At 43.7% G+C, this 13,772-nt stretch overlaps 1 protein-coding gene across 1 annotated transcript; it reads left to right on the top strand.

Annotated features, from left to right (window-relative positions):
• Nucleotides 1-3,553: 3,553 nt before the first annotated feature.
• On the top strand, nucleotides 3,554-6,126 carry LOC138909342 (filament-like plant protein 3). Its single transcript, XM_070200532.1, has 3 exons — nucleotides 3,554-3,688; nucleotides 5,327-5,793; nucleotides 5,958-6,126. Exons 1-3 carry the CDS (start codon nucleotides 3,554-3,556, stop codon nucleotides 6,124-6,126), a joined length of 771 nt encoding a protein of 256 aa, XP_070056633.1.
• The last annotated feature ends 7,646 nt before the right edge of the window (nucleotides 6,127-13,772 follow it).

Below are 13,772 nucleotides of genomic sequence, written 5' to 3'. Positions count from 1 at the left end.
CAAATTACCGCCCAGCTGCACTGTACTGAAATCCAAATTATGAGACGGATCCCCGACATACTTTCGGCGCATGGATACATGGAACACTAGATGAACACCTGATAGACTAGGTGGCAAAGCAAGTTCATAAGCCACTTCTCCAATTTTCTGAAGTATCTCAAAAGGGCCAATATACCGAGGGCTCAACTTGCCCTTCTTCCCGAACCACAACACACCCTTCACTTGTGAAATTTTGAGCATAACTCTCTCCAACCATGTAAGCAACATCACGGACCTTCATTTTGGCATAACTCTTCTGTCTAGACTACGCCGTGCGAAACCGCTCCTGAATCACTTTAACCTTCTCCAAAGCATCCTGAACCAAGTCAGTACCCAATAGCGTAGACTCACCCGGCTCAAACCAACCAACCGGAGATTGACACCCTCTCCCATATAATACCTCATACGGAGCCATCTGTATACTCGACTGGTAGCTGTTATTGTAAGCAAACTCCGCAAGTGGCAGAAATTTATCCCAAGAACCTCCAAAATCAATGACACAAGCGCTTCGCATATCATCCAATATCTAAATAGTGCGCTCGGGCTGTTGGTCTGTCTGAGGGTGAAATGTTGTACTCAACTGAACCTGTGTGCCAAATTCTCGCTGCACTGCTCTCCAAAACTGTGATGTAAATTGCGTGCCCCGATCTGAAATGATGGACACTGGCACACCGTGTAAGCGAACAATCTCGCGGATATAAATCTCAGCCAACCGCTCCGAAGAATAATTAGTACCAGTTGGAATAAATTGCGCGGATTTGGTCAATCGATCCACAGTCACCCAAACCGTATAATAGTTCCTCAATGTCCGTGGAAGCCCAACTACGAAGTCCATGGTAATGCTCTCCCATTTCCACTCCGGAATTTCAAGTCTCTGAAGTAATCCTCCCGGTCTCTGATGCTCGTACTTTACCTGATGACAATTTAAACACCGAGCTACAAACCTAACTATATCTTTCTTCATTCGCCTCCACCAATAATGCTGCCTCAAATCCTGATACATCTTCGCGGAACCTGGATGAATGGAGTACATCGAACTGTGAGCTTCCTGGAGAATCAACTCACGCAAACCATATACATTAGGCACACATAGCCTACCATGCATCCGTAATACATTGTATCTCCAATAGTGACTTCCTTGGCATTGCCGTGATGAACCGTGTCCTTAAGGACAAGCAGATGGGGATCATCATACTGGCGCTCTCTCATGCGATCATATAAAGAAGACCGAGAAACCACATAAGCCAAAACTCGATTCGGCTCGGAAACATCCAATCTAACAAACTGGTTAGCCAAGGCCTGAACATCCAAGAGTAAAGGCCTCTCTGTTACCGGTAAGTATGCTAAGCTGCCCAAACTCTCCGCCTTACGACTCAAGGCATCAGCCACCACATTGCCCTTTCCGGGATGATAAAGAATGGTGATATCATAATCCTTAAGTAACTCCAACCACCTTCTCTACCGCAAATTAAGATCCTTCTTTTTAAATAGATGTTGTAGACTCCAGCGATCGATATAAACCTCACAATGGACATCGTACAAGTAATGCCGCCAAATTTTCAAGGCATGAAGAATAGCTGCTAACTCAAGGTCGTGGACTGGATAATTCTTCTCATGTACCTTTAACTGTCTGGACGCATAGGCAATCACCATACCGTCTTGCACCAGTACTAAGCCGAGACCAATACGCGACGCGTCACAATACACAGTATAAGACCCTGAACTTGTAGGCAACACCAATACTGGAGTTGTAGTCAAAGCTGTCTTGAGCTTCTAAAAGCACTCTTCATATTCATCCGACCACCTGAACGGAGCACCTTTTTGGGTCAATTTAGTCATAGACGATGCAATAGAAGAGAAACCCTCCATGAAGCAACGATAATAACCTGCCAAGCCGAGAAAACTTCAAATCTCAGTAACTGGAGATGGCTTGGGCCAACTCTGAACTGCCTCTATTTTCTTCAGATCCACCTTAATCCCTTCACTGGGGACTATGTGTCCCAAGAATGCTACCGAACTAAGCCAGAACTCACACTTAGAGAATTTGGCATAAAGTTTCTCCTCTCTCAGCCTCTGTAGTACAATACTCAAGTGTCGTGCATACTCCTCCTAGCTACGTGAGTACACCAGGATATCATCAATAAATACTATGACAAATGAGTCAAGATATGATTGGAATACACTGTTCATCAAGTGCATGAATGTTGTTGGGGCATTTGTTAGCCCAAACGATATCACAAGAAATTCATAGTGACCATAACGAGTCCTGAATGCCATCTTTAGAATATCCGAACCCCGAATTTTCAACTGGTGGTACCCAAATCTCAAATCAATTTTGGAGAATACCATCGCTCATTGAAGTTGGTCAAATAAATCATCAATACGCGGCAAAGGATACTTATTCTTGATTTTAACTTTGTTCAACTGCCTGTAATCGTTACACATCCGCATAGTACCATCTTTCTTTTCACAAATAGAACCGGTGCACCCCAAGGTGATACACTAGGCCTAATAAACCCCTTATCAAGAAGTTCCTGAAGTTGCTCTTTCAATTTTTCTAACTCAGCTGGTGCCATACGATATGGAGGAATAGAAATAGGTTGAGTGCCCTGCACCAAGTCAATACCGAAATCAATATCCCTATCGGGCGGCATACCCAGTAGGTCTGCAGGAAATATATCAGGAAAGTCTCTCACTACCGGTACTGAATCAATAGTAGGAGTATCGGCATCAACATCTCTCACAAAAGCCAAGTATGGCAAACACCCCTTCCCAACCATACGTTGGGCTTTCAAATAAGAAATTACCATGTTAGGAACATCATCTAGAGAACCTCTCCACTCAACCTTTGGCAACCCCGGCATGGTCAACGTCACGGTTTTTGCGTGACAGTCCAGAATAGCATGACATGGAGACAACCAATCCATACCCAGGATTACATCGAAATCAACCATATTGAGCAATAAAAGATCAACTCTAGTCTCCAGTCCCCTAATAGTTACCACACATGACCGATACACATGGTCCACAATAATAGTATCGCACATCGGCGTAGATACACGAACATGTGAAACTAAGGGCTCACGGGGCATATCCAGATAATGAGCAAAGTATGATGACACATATGAATAAGTAAAACCAGGGTCAAATAATATAGAAGCCTCATTATGGCACACTGAGACAATACCTGTGATCACTGTATCTGAAGAAATAACATCTGGTCTGGCAGGAAAAGCATAGAATCAGGTTTGACCGCCCCCTGATCGGCCTCCCCCTCTTGGGAGACCCCTAGCTACCTGACCCCTACCCCGAGCTGGCTGGGTGGGTGATGAAGTAACTGGTGCTGAAGTTGTAGTCCGACTTCTCTGATGCACTAGACGTACCGAGCGACGAAGACATTATCTCCACATATACCCGAATTCCCCGCACTCAAAGCAACTCCCCGGTACTGGTGGTGGTGCTGACTAAATCGGGCCCCGAGAACCAAAATAACTGCTAGAAGCACCCAGTGCAAATGAACCCTGAACGGAAGAGGAACGAGACGAACTCTTGGCTAGAAGGGCACCGAGGGATGGCTGACCCTTATGAGAACTGTATGAACCATAGTTGGATGATGCACCACGGTGAACTGGAGGACTCGTTTGAGCGTGTCTGTAAGGATGACCCCTACTGCGGTAAAATTGTCCCCCTGAAGGAACACCGGTGAAATCACCTGGACCACGAGGCCTCTTGGCCTCCCTCTCTCCACGTTCCTGACTACGGACCACCTCTATCTGCCGAGCAATGTCAACTACCTCATCAAAAGTAGCACCCGATACTCTCTCCCGAGTTATGAGTAACCGCAACTGATATGTGAGGCCATCAATGAACCTCTGAATCCTCTCCCTATCAGTGGGAACCAACCAAATTGCATGACGAGCCAACTTAGAAAACCTCATCTTGTACTGGGTCACAGACATGCCATCCTGCCGAAGCTGCTCAAACTGTCTGCGCAGCTCCTCCCTGTGAGACTATGGCACGAACTTCTCGAAAAAGAGAACAGAGAACTCCTGCCATGTAAGTGGTACTGTACCGACCGGCCTGCGCCTCTCATAAGTCTCCCACCATCTAAAGGCAGCTCCAGAAAACTGAAAAGTAATGAACGAGACCCCACTGGTCTCCAAAATACCCGTTGTCCGAAGCATCCGCTGGTACTTATCTAGAAAACCCTGAGCATCCTCTGACTCAGCACCGCTAAATGATGGAGGTTGAAGCTTACCAAACCTCTCAAGTCTCATCTGCTCGTCCTCTGCTCGTCATCTGCCACTGGTGGTGCTACAGGTGCTGCTCCAACTAGTGTACGAGCGACACCTCGACCTCTACCTAGGCTGCGGCCTCTACCACGGCCTCGGCCTCTCGTGGCCCTAACTGGTGGCACTGGTGGCTGACCATCTGATCCGGTAGTATGTGTTCTCACTATCTGTGAGAGAATAGAATAACAGAATTTTAGTTTTTCGGAATCAACAAGTTCGCACGATAGATTACAAGAAAGTGAAATTTTCCTAAAGGTTCGGCAACCTCTCGAAGAAAAGTACAGACGTCTCCGTACCGATCCACAAGACTCTACTAAACCTGCTCATGACTCGTGAGACCTATGTAACCTAGGCTCTGATACCAACTTGGCACGACCCAAAATCTCACCCGTCGTGATGGCGCCTATCTCGATACTAGGCAAGCCGACAACATCAATAACTCACATTTTCCTTTAAATACTGAAAACATAATAATTAAGTTTAAGAGTAAATTCCACAAACATTATAAATATACACACACCCAAAACCTGGTGTCACTGAGTACATTTGCATCTATACATTACAAGTCTGGAAAACATCTGGTCTATAATAATAATCCGAAACCAAATACAATAACAAAAGGATAGGGAAGGAGAGACAAGGTCTACAAAACATAGCAGCTACCTCTGAATCTCCGGAAAATCGACTGAGCGAAAGAATAAACACCCACTATAGCTGGGATCACCTGGATCTGCACACGAAGTGCGGGGTGTAGTATGATTACAGCCAACTCAGTAAGTAATAATAATTAATAAAGAACTAAAAGTAGTGACTTTCCTGAGGGAGAAGACCCCTTCCGTGATTTTTTTAAAGGTATCGAGGATGTTGCCGGCCCGAGTGACGCATCGGGTCTTTTTTTCGAGGCTCAACGAGCCCTGAATTGGGTAAGTCTTGATTCCCTTTGTTGATTTCATATTCTTCTATTTTCTGCCTAACTTTTTCTATTTTTCTTATAGGCTTTAGCTTTTCATCAAGAGGCATTTTTCATGTCTCGGGCAGAACTGAGCAGATGTGAGGCTGACTTCCGTGGGCTTTCGGAGGAGAGTAATGCCCTCAAACTTCTTAGTGGGCAGAAAGACGAAGAGATCAAAGATCTTCAAGCCGAGTTGGCCAAGGCTCACCAAGAGCAGATAGACTTGATCGAGCAAGTAGTGAAAATATTAAAAGCTCATGGACTCGATTCAGGAACGATGGATAACATTTCAATCTCACAGCTGCAACAGAAGATCGAGAGGATAGAGCAGTTCTGTGAGGAGGTCGACACGATAAAGGTGGAGTCTTTAGGGTGGAAAGAAGGTATGGTCCGCTTTGCTGCAGAAAAAGAGGTTGCTCGAGCCCAGTTATCATCAGTCGAAAGCCAACTTCAAGGCATGAAGGAGAAGAGCTCGACTCAAGCAAGGAAAATAGAGGAGCTCGAGGCTCGGTTGGCTTCCGAACTTGCCAAGGCCGAATCTTAAGTCAAAAATGCAAAGGCTGAGGCGGATGCCATCGTGCTGAAGCCGCTCAAGTCCAAGCGAGAGAGGCATCCGAGACTGCTCACACTCGAGAATATTGGATTGTTGAACTTGCCAAATGCCAATCTCAAAGGGAAAAACTCGAGGAGATTCACGCTCGATGTTTCGATCTTACCAACGAGATAATAGAGGCTAGAGAGCATGAAATCGAAGCTGGAGCGCTGGCCACTTCCGATGATGATGATGATGATGATGTCAGCAAGAGCGAGTCCGAGGAGAGGGAGGACCTCGATGTAGAATAAGTTGCCCCCGGAGGAGATCAGGAACCTTAGGATTTTTCACTTTTGATCTTTTTTATATAGGATCCCAATCGTACCTTGTAAATATTCATTTATATAAAGATTTCTTTCCTTTCCGACTTGTTTTTATTTCTTCAGCAAATAATAAAATAAATGCATCCTCTCAGAGCAACAGTCACCCAGTCCTCCCATTCACTCTTTCCTCACAGTCACTCTTTCCTCACAGTCACTCTTTCCTCACAGTCACCCATTCCTCACAGTCATTCATCACTCCGCACTCACACTCAGTAGGTACCTGCGCTTACTAGGGGTGTGTACAGACTCCGGAGGGTCTCCTTCAGCCCAAGTGCTATGTTAAGCCAATCATAGCATAAATCAATAAATATGATGCGGTGTGCAGCCCGATCCATAAATATCCTCACAACTAGGCCCTTGGCCTCACTCAGCCATCAACCTCTCCAGTCTCTCGGGCTCTCAGAAATCATGATAAGCAGCCCAAAAATAGTGATATGATGCATCAATAATAAATAAGAGAGACTGAGGTATTGATATAAAATGAATAAACATGACTGAGTAAAAAATTATAATTTGAACATATTATTCAACCACAAAAATGACCCCAGTGGGTACCAACAATAACAACATATGCCTAAGCGTGATTTTTAATAAGAGTCTCAGCTCAATTTTCTCTGACAAACAGAGAATGTACGGATATCAACAGATTATTCAACTATACAGTCTCATGGAATTTGACGAAGTCACAATTTCTATGATGCACGCCCACACGCTCGTCACCTAGCATGTGCGTCACCTCAAAACCAATCACATAATACATAATCCGGGGTTTTATTTCCTTAGGACCAAATTTAGAACTGTTACTTACCTCAAACTGTGTAATTCTTTATTCCTCTATACACTTGCCACGAGAATTTGTCTCTGAAAGCCTCGTATCTAGCCACAATTAATTCGATTCAGTTAATACCAATTATTGTAAATAATTTCATAAGGAAATACTAATTTTTCAATAAAATCCGAAATTAACTCAAAAATTGCCCATGGGACCCACATCTCGGAACCCGACAAAAGTTACCGAGTATAAACGCCCATCCAACCACGAGTCCAACCATACAAATTTCACCAAATTCTGACATCAACTCGACCCTCAAATCTTTAATTAAAGTATATGAAGATTTCTACCATTTTCAACCCAATCTTTACCCATTTGAACTTAACAATCTTTTCACAACCTTATTGTTATGTATACATAATACTCTTATACCCAAGAATCATACTATTAATCACCCATCTTTACTCCAAACCCGAAATTGAAGAATTGGGGAAAGAAATTCTTACCTCTTTGAAGCACTAGCAAGATCCTTGTGAAATCTTCAAACCTTGAACAAGAATTAATGGATAAATGACTAAGTATTCACTTTCTCTCTCTAAAATGCTCTCACCTCTCTCTAAAATGTTAGATTTTGGCTCAAAAATGAGCTTCAAGGGCTATAAATCGAAGTTGGGTTGGGTCAAAAATTAGAAAGAATGGAAGCTTCAATGCAGTTATGTGATCGCATAATAGGTATGCGGTCCACATATCTACCGCATAATTTGGCCTCAAAAACTGGGCGTCACTGACCCGGTCTGCGGTCATTATGTGGCCCGCATACCTCTTCTGCGGTCGCATAATGCACCGTAGATTTTTCTCAAATCTTGCCCCTCTCCTGATCCACTCTGCGACCATTATGCGGTCCACAGAGTGATTCTGCGAATGCATAGTGGTAGCAGAAATGACCCTTTACCAAAAAGTCCGAGTCGCGACGATATTTCTATAATTTTTGTACTAATTGATCTACCTCGGCACCACAAAACCTTAATTTCCTTAGCAAAATTTCTACGGGGTCGTTACACAAGAGTCAACATCTGGTCAACCTTTTTAACTTAAATTCTAAACATTGAAACTAAGTGCTCCAAATCATTTCAAAACCTCACCGGACCCGGACCAATTACCCCGGCAAGCCAAATAACAACCGTAAATCAAAATTTTAGTAGTAAATGGGGGAATGGGATTGCAATAGTCAAAATGATCGGCTGGGTCGTTACAAAATCGTCCTCTAAATCTTGAATTTCCGTTTTTGAAAGGTCTTTATAAAAATCCCAATATCCTCCATTAAACTCGAATTAAATGATGAATATAAACATAGATTCATGAAATATAAGCACTTTCGGATATAGAACACTTACCCCAACAAAACTTGTGAAGAAATTCTCAAAATCGCACAAGAAACGAGCTCCAAAAATTCCAAACCGAAATAGAGAAATGACTGATTTTTTGGTCCTTATGTTTCTGCCAATTTTCGCTTCTGTAGACTAATTTGCGCGCCTGTGGAGTCACTTCTGTGATCCACACTGCCCAGGCCAAGCTCGCACCTGCGGACAGAATGCCGCATCTGCGCACATCGCTTCTGCGATGGCCAGTGGGCATCTGCGATAGATTCTGCTGATGCTCCTTCTGTGCCCACTTCTGCGATCTCGCAGGTTCGAGATTTTCTTTGCACCTATGACCTCTTCCTAGTACACTCCCAGTTGCTTCTTCAAAGAGACTCATTCTTCTACGATGTCGCACCTACGCCCATAATTTCGGAGGTGCGCTTCCAATAGCTGCTGGCAGAAACAACCGAAATTCCAGTAGCTCTTCAAGTCCAAAAATCAACTTTGAACCTTCCGAAATCCACCCGAGGTCCTCGGGACTTTAACCAAATATACAAACATGTTCCAAAATTCAATATGAACTTAGTCGAGGCTTCATACCACATGAAACAACGCCGAAATAATGAATCACGCATCAAATCAAATTATGAGTTTTCAAATCTTCCAACTTCTTTATTTTTTGCCGAAACGTATCAAATCAATCCGGAATGACTTCAAATTTTTCACACAAGTCATAAATGACATAATAGATTTTTTCCAATTTCCGGAATCAAAATCCGACCTTGTTAAATAGTCCTTCGGGATTCCAAATCCAAATACGGACATACACCTAAGTCCAAAATAACCATACGAAGCTATTGACATCGTCAAAATTCCATTCCAGTGTCATTTTCTCAAAAGTTAAATCATTGTCAACTCTTTTCATTTAAACTTGAAAAATGAGAATTGTTCTTTTAATTTAATTCTGAATCTTCCGAAAACCAAACTCGACCACACACGTGGGTCATAATACATATTATGAAGCTGCTTGAGACCTTAAGTTGCTGAATGGAATGTTATTTCTTAAAATGACAAGTCGGGTTGTTTCATCGTCTGCCAGCCGGCTGGGCTAGTAATGCCCCCGGTATCTGAAGTCCCTGCACTACCTGATCTGGAGTATGGGCAACAGGGGTATGAGTACCTCCCCCAGCCTGAGAGGTGGCAGGTGCAGCCTGAGCCGAAACCATCTGAGCAAGGCCGGTGCAAACTGTCAGAATCTGAGCTAAGGCCTCCTAAGGCCTGGAATCACAATGGACACAGCTGGTGCCTGAGCTGGACCCACTGGATCAACTGTATCGGGTACTTGCTCCTGAGCTGGAGCGACTGCTGGGTATGCAGGTGTTGCCCTAGCTGTTGTACGAGCTGTACCTATGCCCCTACCGCGGCCTCTACCGTGGCCTCGACCTTTCGCGACCCTAGCTGGTGGTACTGGTGGCGGTCCATCCTGCCCAATAGTACGTGTCCTCACCATCTGTGAGAGACTAGAATAACAGAAGTTTAGTTACCAAAACCAACAATCCGCACGATAAGAATACAAGAATGTGAAATTTCCTAAGGGTTCGGCAGCCTCTCGAAGATAAGTACAGACGTCTCCGTACCGATCCGCAAGACTCTATTAAATCTGCTCATGACTCATGAGACCTATGTAACCTAGGCTCTGATAACAACTTGTCATGACCCCAAAACCAACCGTCGTGATGACGCCTATCGTGGAACTGGGCAAGCCAACTACTCAACTAGATCACCAAGTAAGAACTTTGAAAATAGAACGGAAGCAGTTAATATTTAAGAAACCATTTAAAAACCGAAATAAAACCACAACGCGATACAAATCTCTCCCAAAAATTGGGGTGTCACCGAGTACATAAGCATCTATACAAGGATACAGTCTACTACAATGTCTGAGGACATAAGAACTAAAATACAGATAAAGAAAAGGAAGGAGAGTCAAGGCCTGCGAACGCCATGCAGCTACCTCGATAGTCTCCGAGATCCCGACTCCTCACTCAGCAGCCGCTGTAACCAGAAGTACCTAGATCTGCACACGAGGTGTAGGGTGTAGCGTGTAGCGTGAGCACAACCAACTCAGTAAGTAACAAGCCCAAACTGTGGGTTGAAAGTAGTGACGAACTCAACCAGCATAGTTCAAAATAGAAAATAATAGTGTAGAAGTATAGACATGCTTTCAAGTTTGATAGATATCTTAAAACAGTAAAATGGATCAAATCTGAATGATATGAAAAATATAACTCTCTACTTCTATAATGCCAATGCACATGATATATGTGATGCATCATGGTGACAACCTCCTGTGCTCTCACTCTTAAATGCTCAATCACCCGGTACTATATATGGCCCAAACGGCCCAGGGAAGATCCATCCCGGAATATATACATCACTGACCATCAGTCACCCAGTACCGAGTAGGGCAAATCCATCCCGTGGAGAAGATCCATCTCTAGGTATAAAATGCTTCGGACAAGATCCATGTCCAGTGAAGATCCATCCCTCAATAATATCAACCGCGCTCACTGGAGGGGTGTGCAGACTCCGGAGGGGCTCCTTCAGCCCAAGCGCTATCATAAATCAGTATAACCATTGAGGCGTGCTTCCCGATCCCATAAATGTCACTCATAATCAGGCACTCGGCCTCACTCAGTCATCAATCTCTCCAGTCTCTCTCTCCCGGGCTCATAGTGTCATAATACTAGCCCGAAAATAATGATATGATGCATCAATGAATAACAACAGAGACTGAGATAAGATATGAAATGAATGAATATGGATGAGTATGAAATATCAATGAAATCAGTAAGACAACAGCAAGAAATGACCATTATGGGTCCCCAGCAGTACCGGCATAGAGCCTAAACATGATATCTAGCATGAGTGACAGCTCAATTACTTTATCACATGATGTAAACAAGGAAATCAACAAGATAGGACTACCATACAGTGCCATGGAGTCAACCAAGTCACAATTCTCTCGGTGCGCGCCCGCACGTCCGTCACTTGGCATGTGTGTCACCTCAATACCAATCACATAACACATAATTTGGGGTTTCGAACCCTCAGAACCAAGTTTGAAAGTGTTATTTACCTCAATCTGGGATAAACTCTACTCCAAAATGCCCTTGCCCCTCCAATCGGTCTCCAAACGTCCCGAATCTAGCCACAAGCAGTACAATACAATCAATATAGGCTAAGGAATCAATTCCACAAGAAAAATACGAAAATATAGCAAATATCCGAAATCGGCCCAAACCCGACACCGGGCCCACATCTCAAAATCTGAAAAAGTCATAAAATCCGAAATCCCATTCACTCACGAGTCTAACCATACCAAATTCATTAAAATCCAACACAAATTGGTCATTCAAATTCTCAAAACCAACTCTCCAAATCCCTAGCCTCAAACCCCTAATTTACACCCAAAAACATACATTCTAGGTGGGAAATCAATGGGGAAACATAATTATTGAAGAAAAATGAACACAAGGAACTTACCTAAAGAATCCCCTTGAAAATCCTCTCAAAAACCTCCAAAATCCGAGATCAAAATGTTAGAAATGGTGAAAAATCTTGAAGTCTCGCATTTAAAGACTCTGCCCAGGCCTTCCGCACCTGCGACAACTTGGTCGCTTCTGCGGTCTCGCATGTGTGCCCCCATAGCCCACTTCTACGCCAAACTTCGCACATGCGCCCCCTTTTTCCGTACCAGCGCACTCGCTTCTGCGAGACAAATCTCCGCTTCTGCAGAGTCAAGCTTCAAGGCCAAATCCGCTTTTGCGGCCCTTCGGTCGCATCTGCGGTCGCGCAGATGCGGGAACACCATCGCACCTACTACCTTCTACTGCTTCACTCCCTTGGCCGATTTTGTGACTTACCTCCCGCTTCTATGGGCACGCACCTGCGATGAGACTTCCGCAGGTGCGATTACACCAGTTGAGACCAAACTTCAGCAGCCTTAAAACTTCAAATCTTGACCCGTTAATCACCCGAAATCAACCCGAGACCCGCGGGACCTCAACCAAACATACCAACACGTCTTAAAACATCGTACGAACTTAGTCGAATCTTCAAATCACCTCCAACAACATCGAAAACACTAATTACACACGGATTCAAGCCTAAGGAACTAAAAAGTTTTGAAATTCTACAAACGACGTTGAAACCTATCAAATCACGTCCGATTGACCTCAAATTTGGCACACAAGTCATAAATGATATAACGGACCTATTCAAATTTCCAGAATCGGATTCCGAGGCAGTATCAAAAAGTCAACCCTCCGGTCAAGCTTCCCAAAAATCCGACTTTCGCCATTTTAAGACTAATTCCACTACGGGCCTCCAAATAACTTTCCAAACATGCTTCTAAGTCCAAAATCACCATACGGAGCTACTGAAAATCATCAGAATTCAAATCCGAGGTCGTTTACACATAAGTCGACATCCGGTCGACTTTTCCAAATTAAGATTTCAATTAAGAGACTAAGTGTCTCATTTCACTATGAATTCACTTCGGACCCGAACCAACTAACCCGATAAGTCATATAACAGCTATAAAGCACAAATAGAGCAGTAAATGGGGGAATGGGGCCACAACTCTCGAAATGACCGGTCGGGTCGTTATAGGCCTCTACATTGGCCCGACCTCTTGCGGCTCTAGCAGTATGTGCGGGTGTATGCTCAGCTGACCCGATAGAACGTGTCCTCGCCATCTGTGAGAGAATAGAGATGCAAAGGCTCAAATTCCAAATTCCGCACGACAAGAATGAAAGAAGTGAAAATTTCCTAACAGTTTTGTAGCCTCTCAAAGATAAGTATAGACGTCTCTGTACCGATCCTAAAGACTCTACTAAACTCGTTCGTAACTCGTAGAATCTATGAACCTAGAGCTCTGATACTAACTTGTCACGACCCAAAATTCCACCACAGGCATCGTGATGGCACTTAGTCTCTAAGACTAGGTAAGCCGATTAAAATAACAATTCAAGCCTTTTTTTTTAAACATATAATTTAATTCTAGTGTCGAAACCAACAGTAGAAATATTTAAATAATATCCCAAGACTGGTAATACTGAGTCACGAACTCTAACTGAATACATGGTAAGATATCGAGGACCGAATATACAATATTGTTCGAATACGAAATTAACAGTACAATAAAATAAAAAGACTCCAAGGGTCTACGACGACCAAGAAGCTCGGCCTTGAATCCTTGCGATCAACACACTAACTCGGCATGAGTCTGATATCTTCAATACCAGGCTCTGCACAAAATTGTGCAAAAGTGTAGTATGAGTACACCACAGTCGGTACCCAGTAAGTATCAAGACTAACCTCAGTGGAGTACTGACGAGGTACGGTCAAGACACTCACTAGTCAAATAACCTATGCAA

The sequence above is a fragment of the Nicotiana tomentosiformis genome, chromosome 4 (genome assembly GCF_000390325.3).
Source record: "Nicotiana tomentosiformis chromosome 4, ASM39032v3, whole genome shotgun sequence".
NCBI lineage: Eukaryota > Viridiplantae > Streptophyta > Magnoliopsida > Solanales > Solanaceae > Nicotiana > Nicotiana tomentosiformis.
Note: the sequence above shows the minus strand (reverse complement) of the source record. Positions and strands in the feature narration are given on the sequence as shown.

What these genes read in the sequence shown, in the direction of transcription:
- LOC138909342 (XM_070200532.1), top strand. Translation starts at nt 3,554, where the DNA reads ATGAACCCTGAACGGAAGAGGAACGAGACGAACTCTTGGCTAGAAGGG. An exon ending in TGGAGGACTCGTTTGAGCGT is followed by an intron (nt 3,689 to 5,326) that starts GTCTGTAAGGAT and finishes TTTTTCTTATAG; the next exon opens with GCTTTAGCTTTTCATCAAGA. An exon ending in ATAGAGGAGCTCGAGGCTCG is followed by an intron (nt 5,794 to 5,957) that starts GTTGGCTTCCGA and finishes CCAATCTCAAAG; the next exon opens with GGAAAAACTCGAGGAGATTC.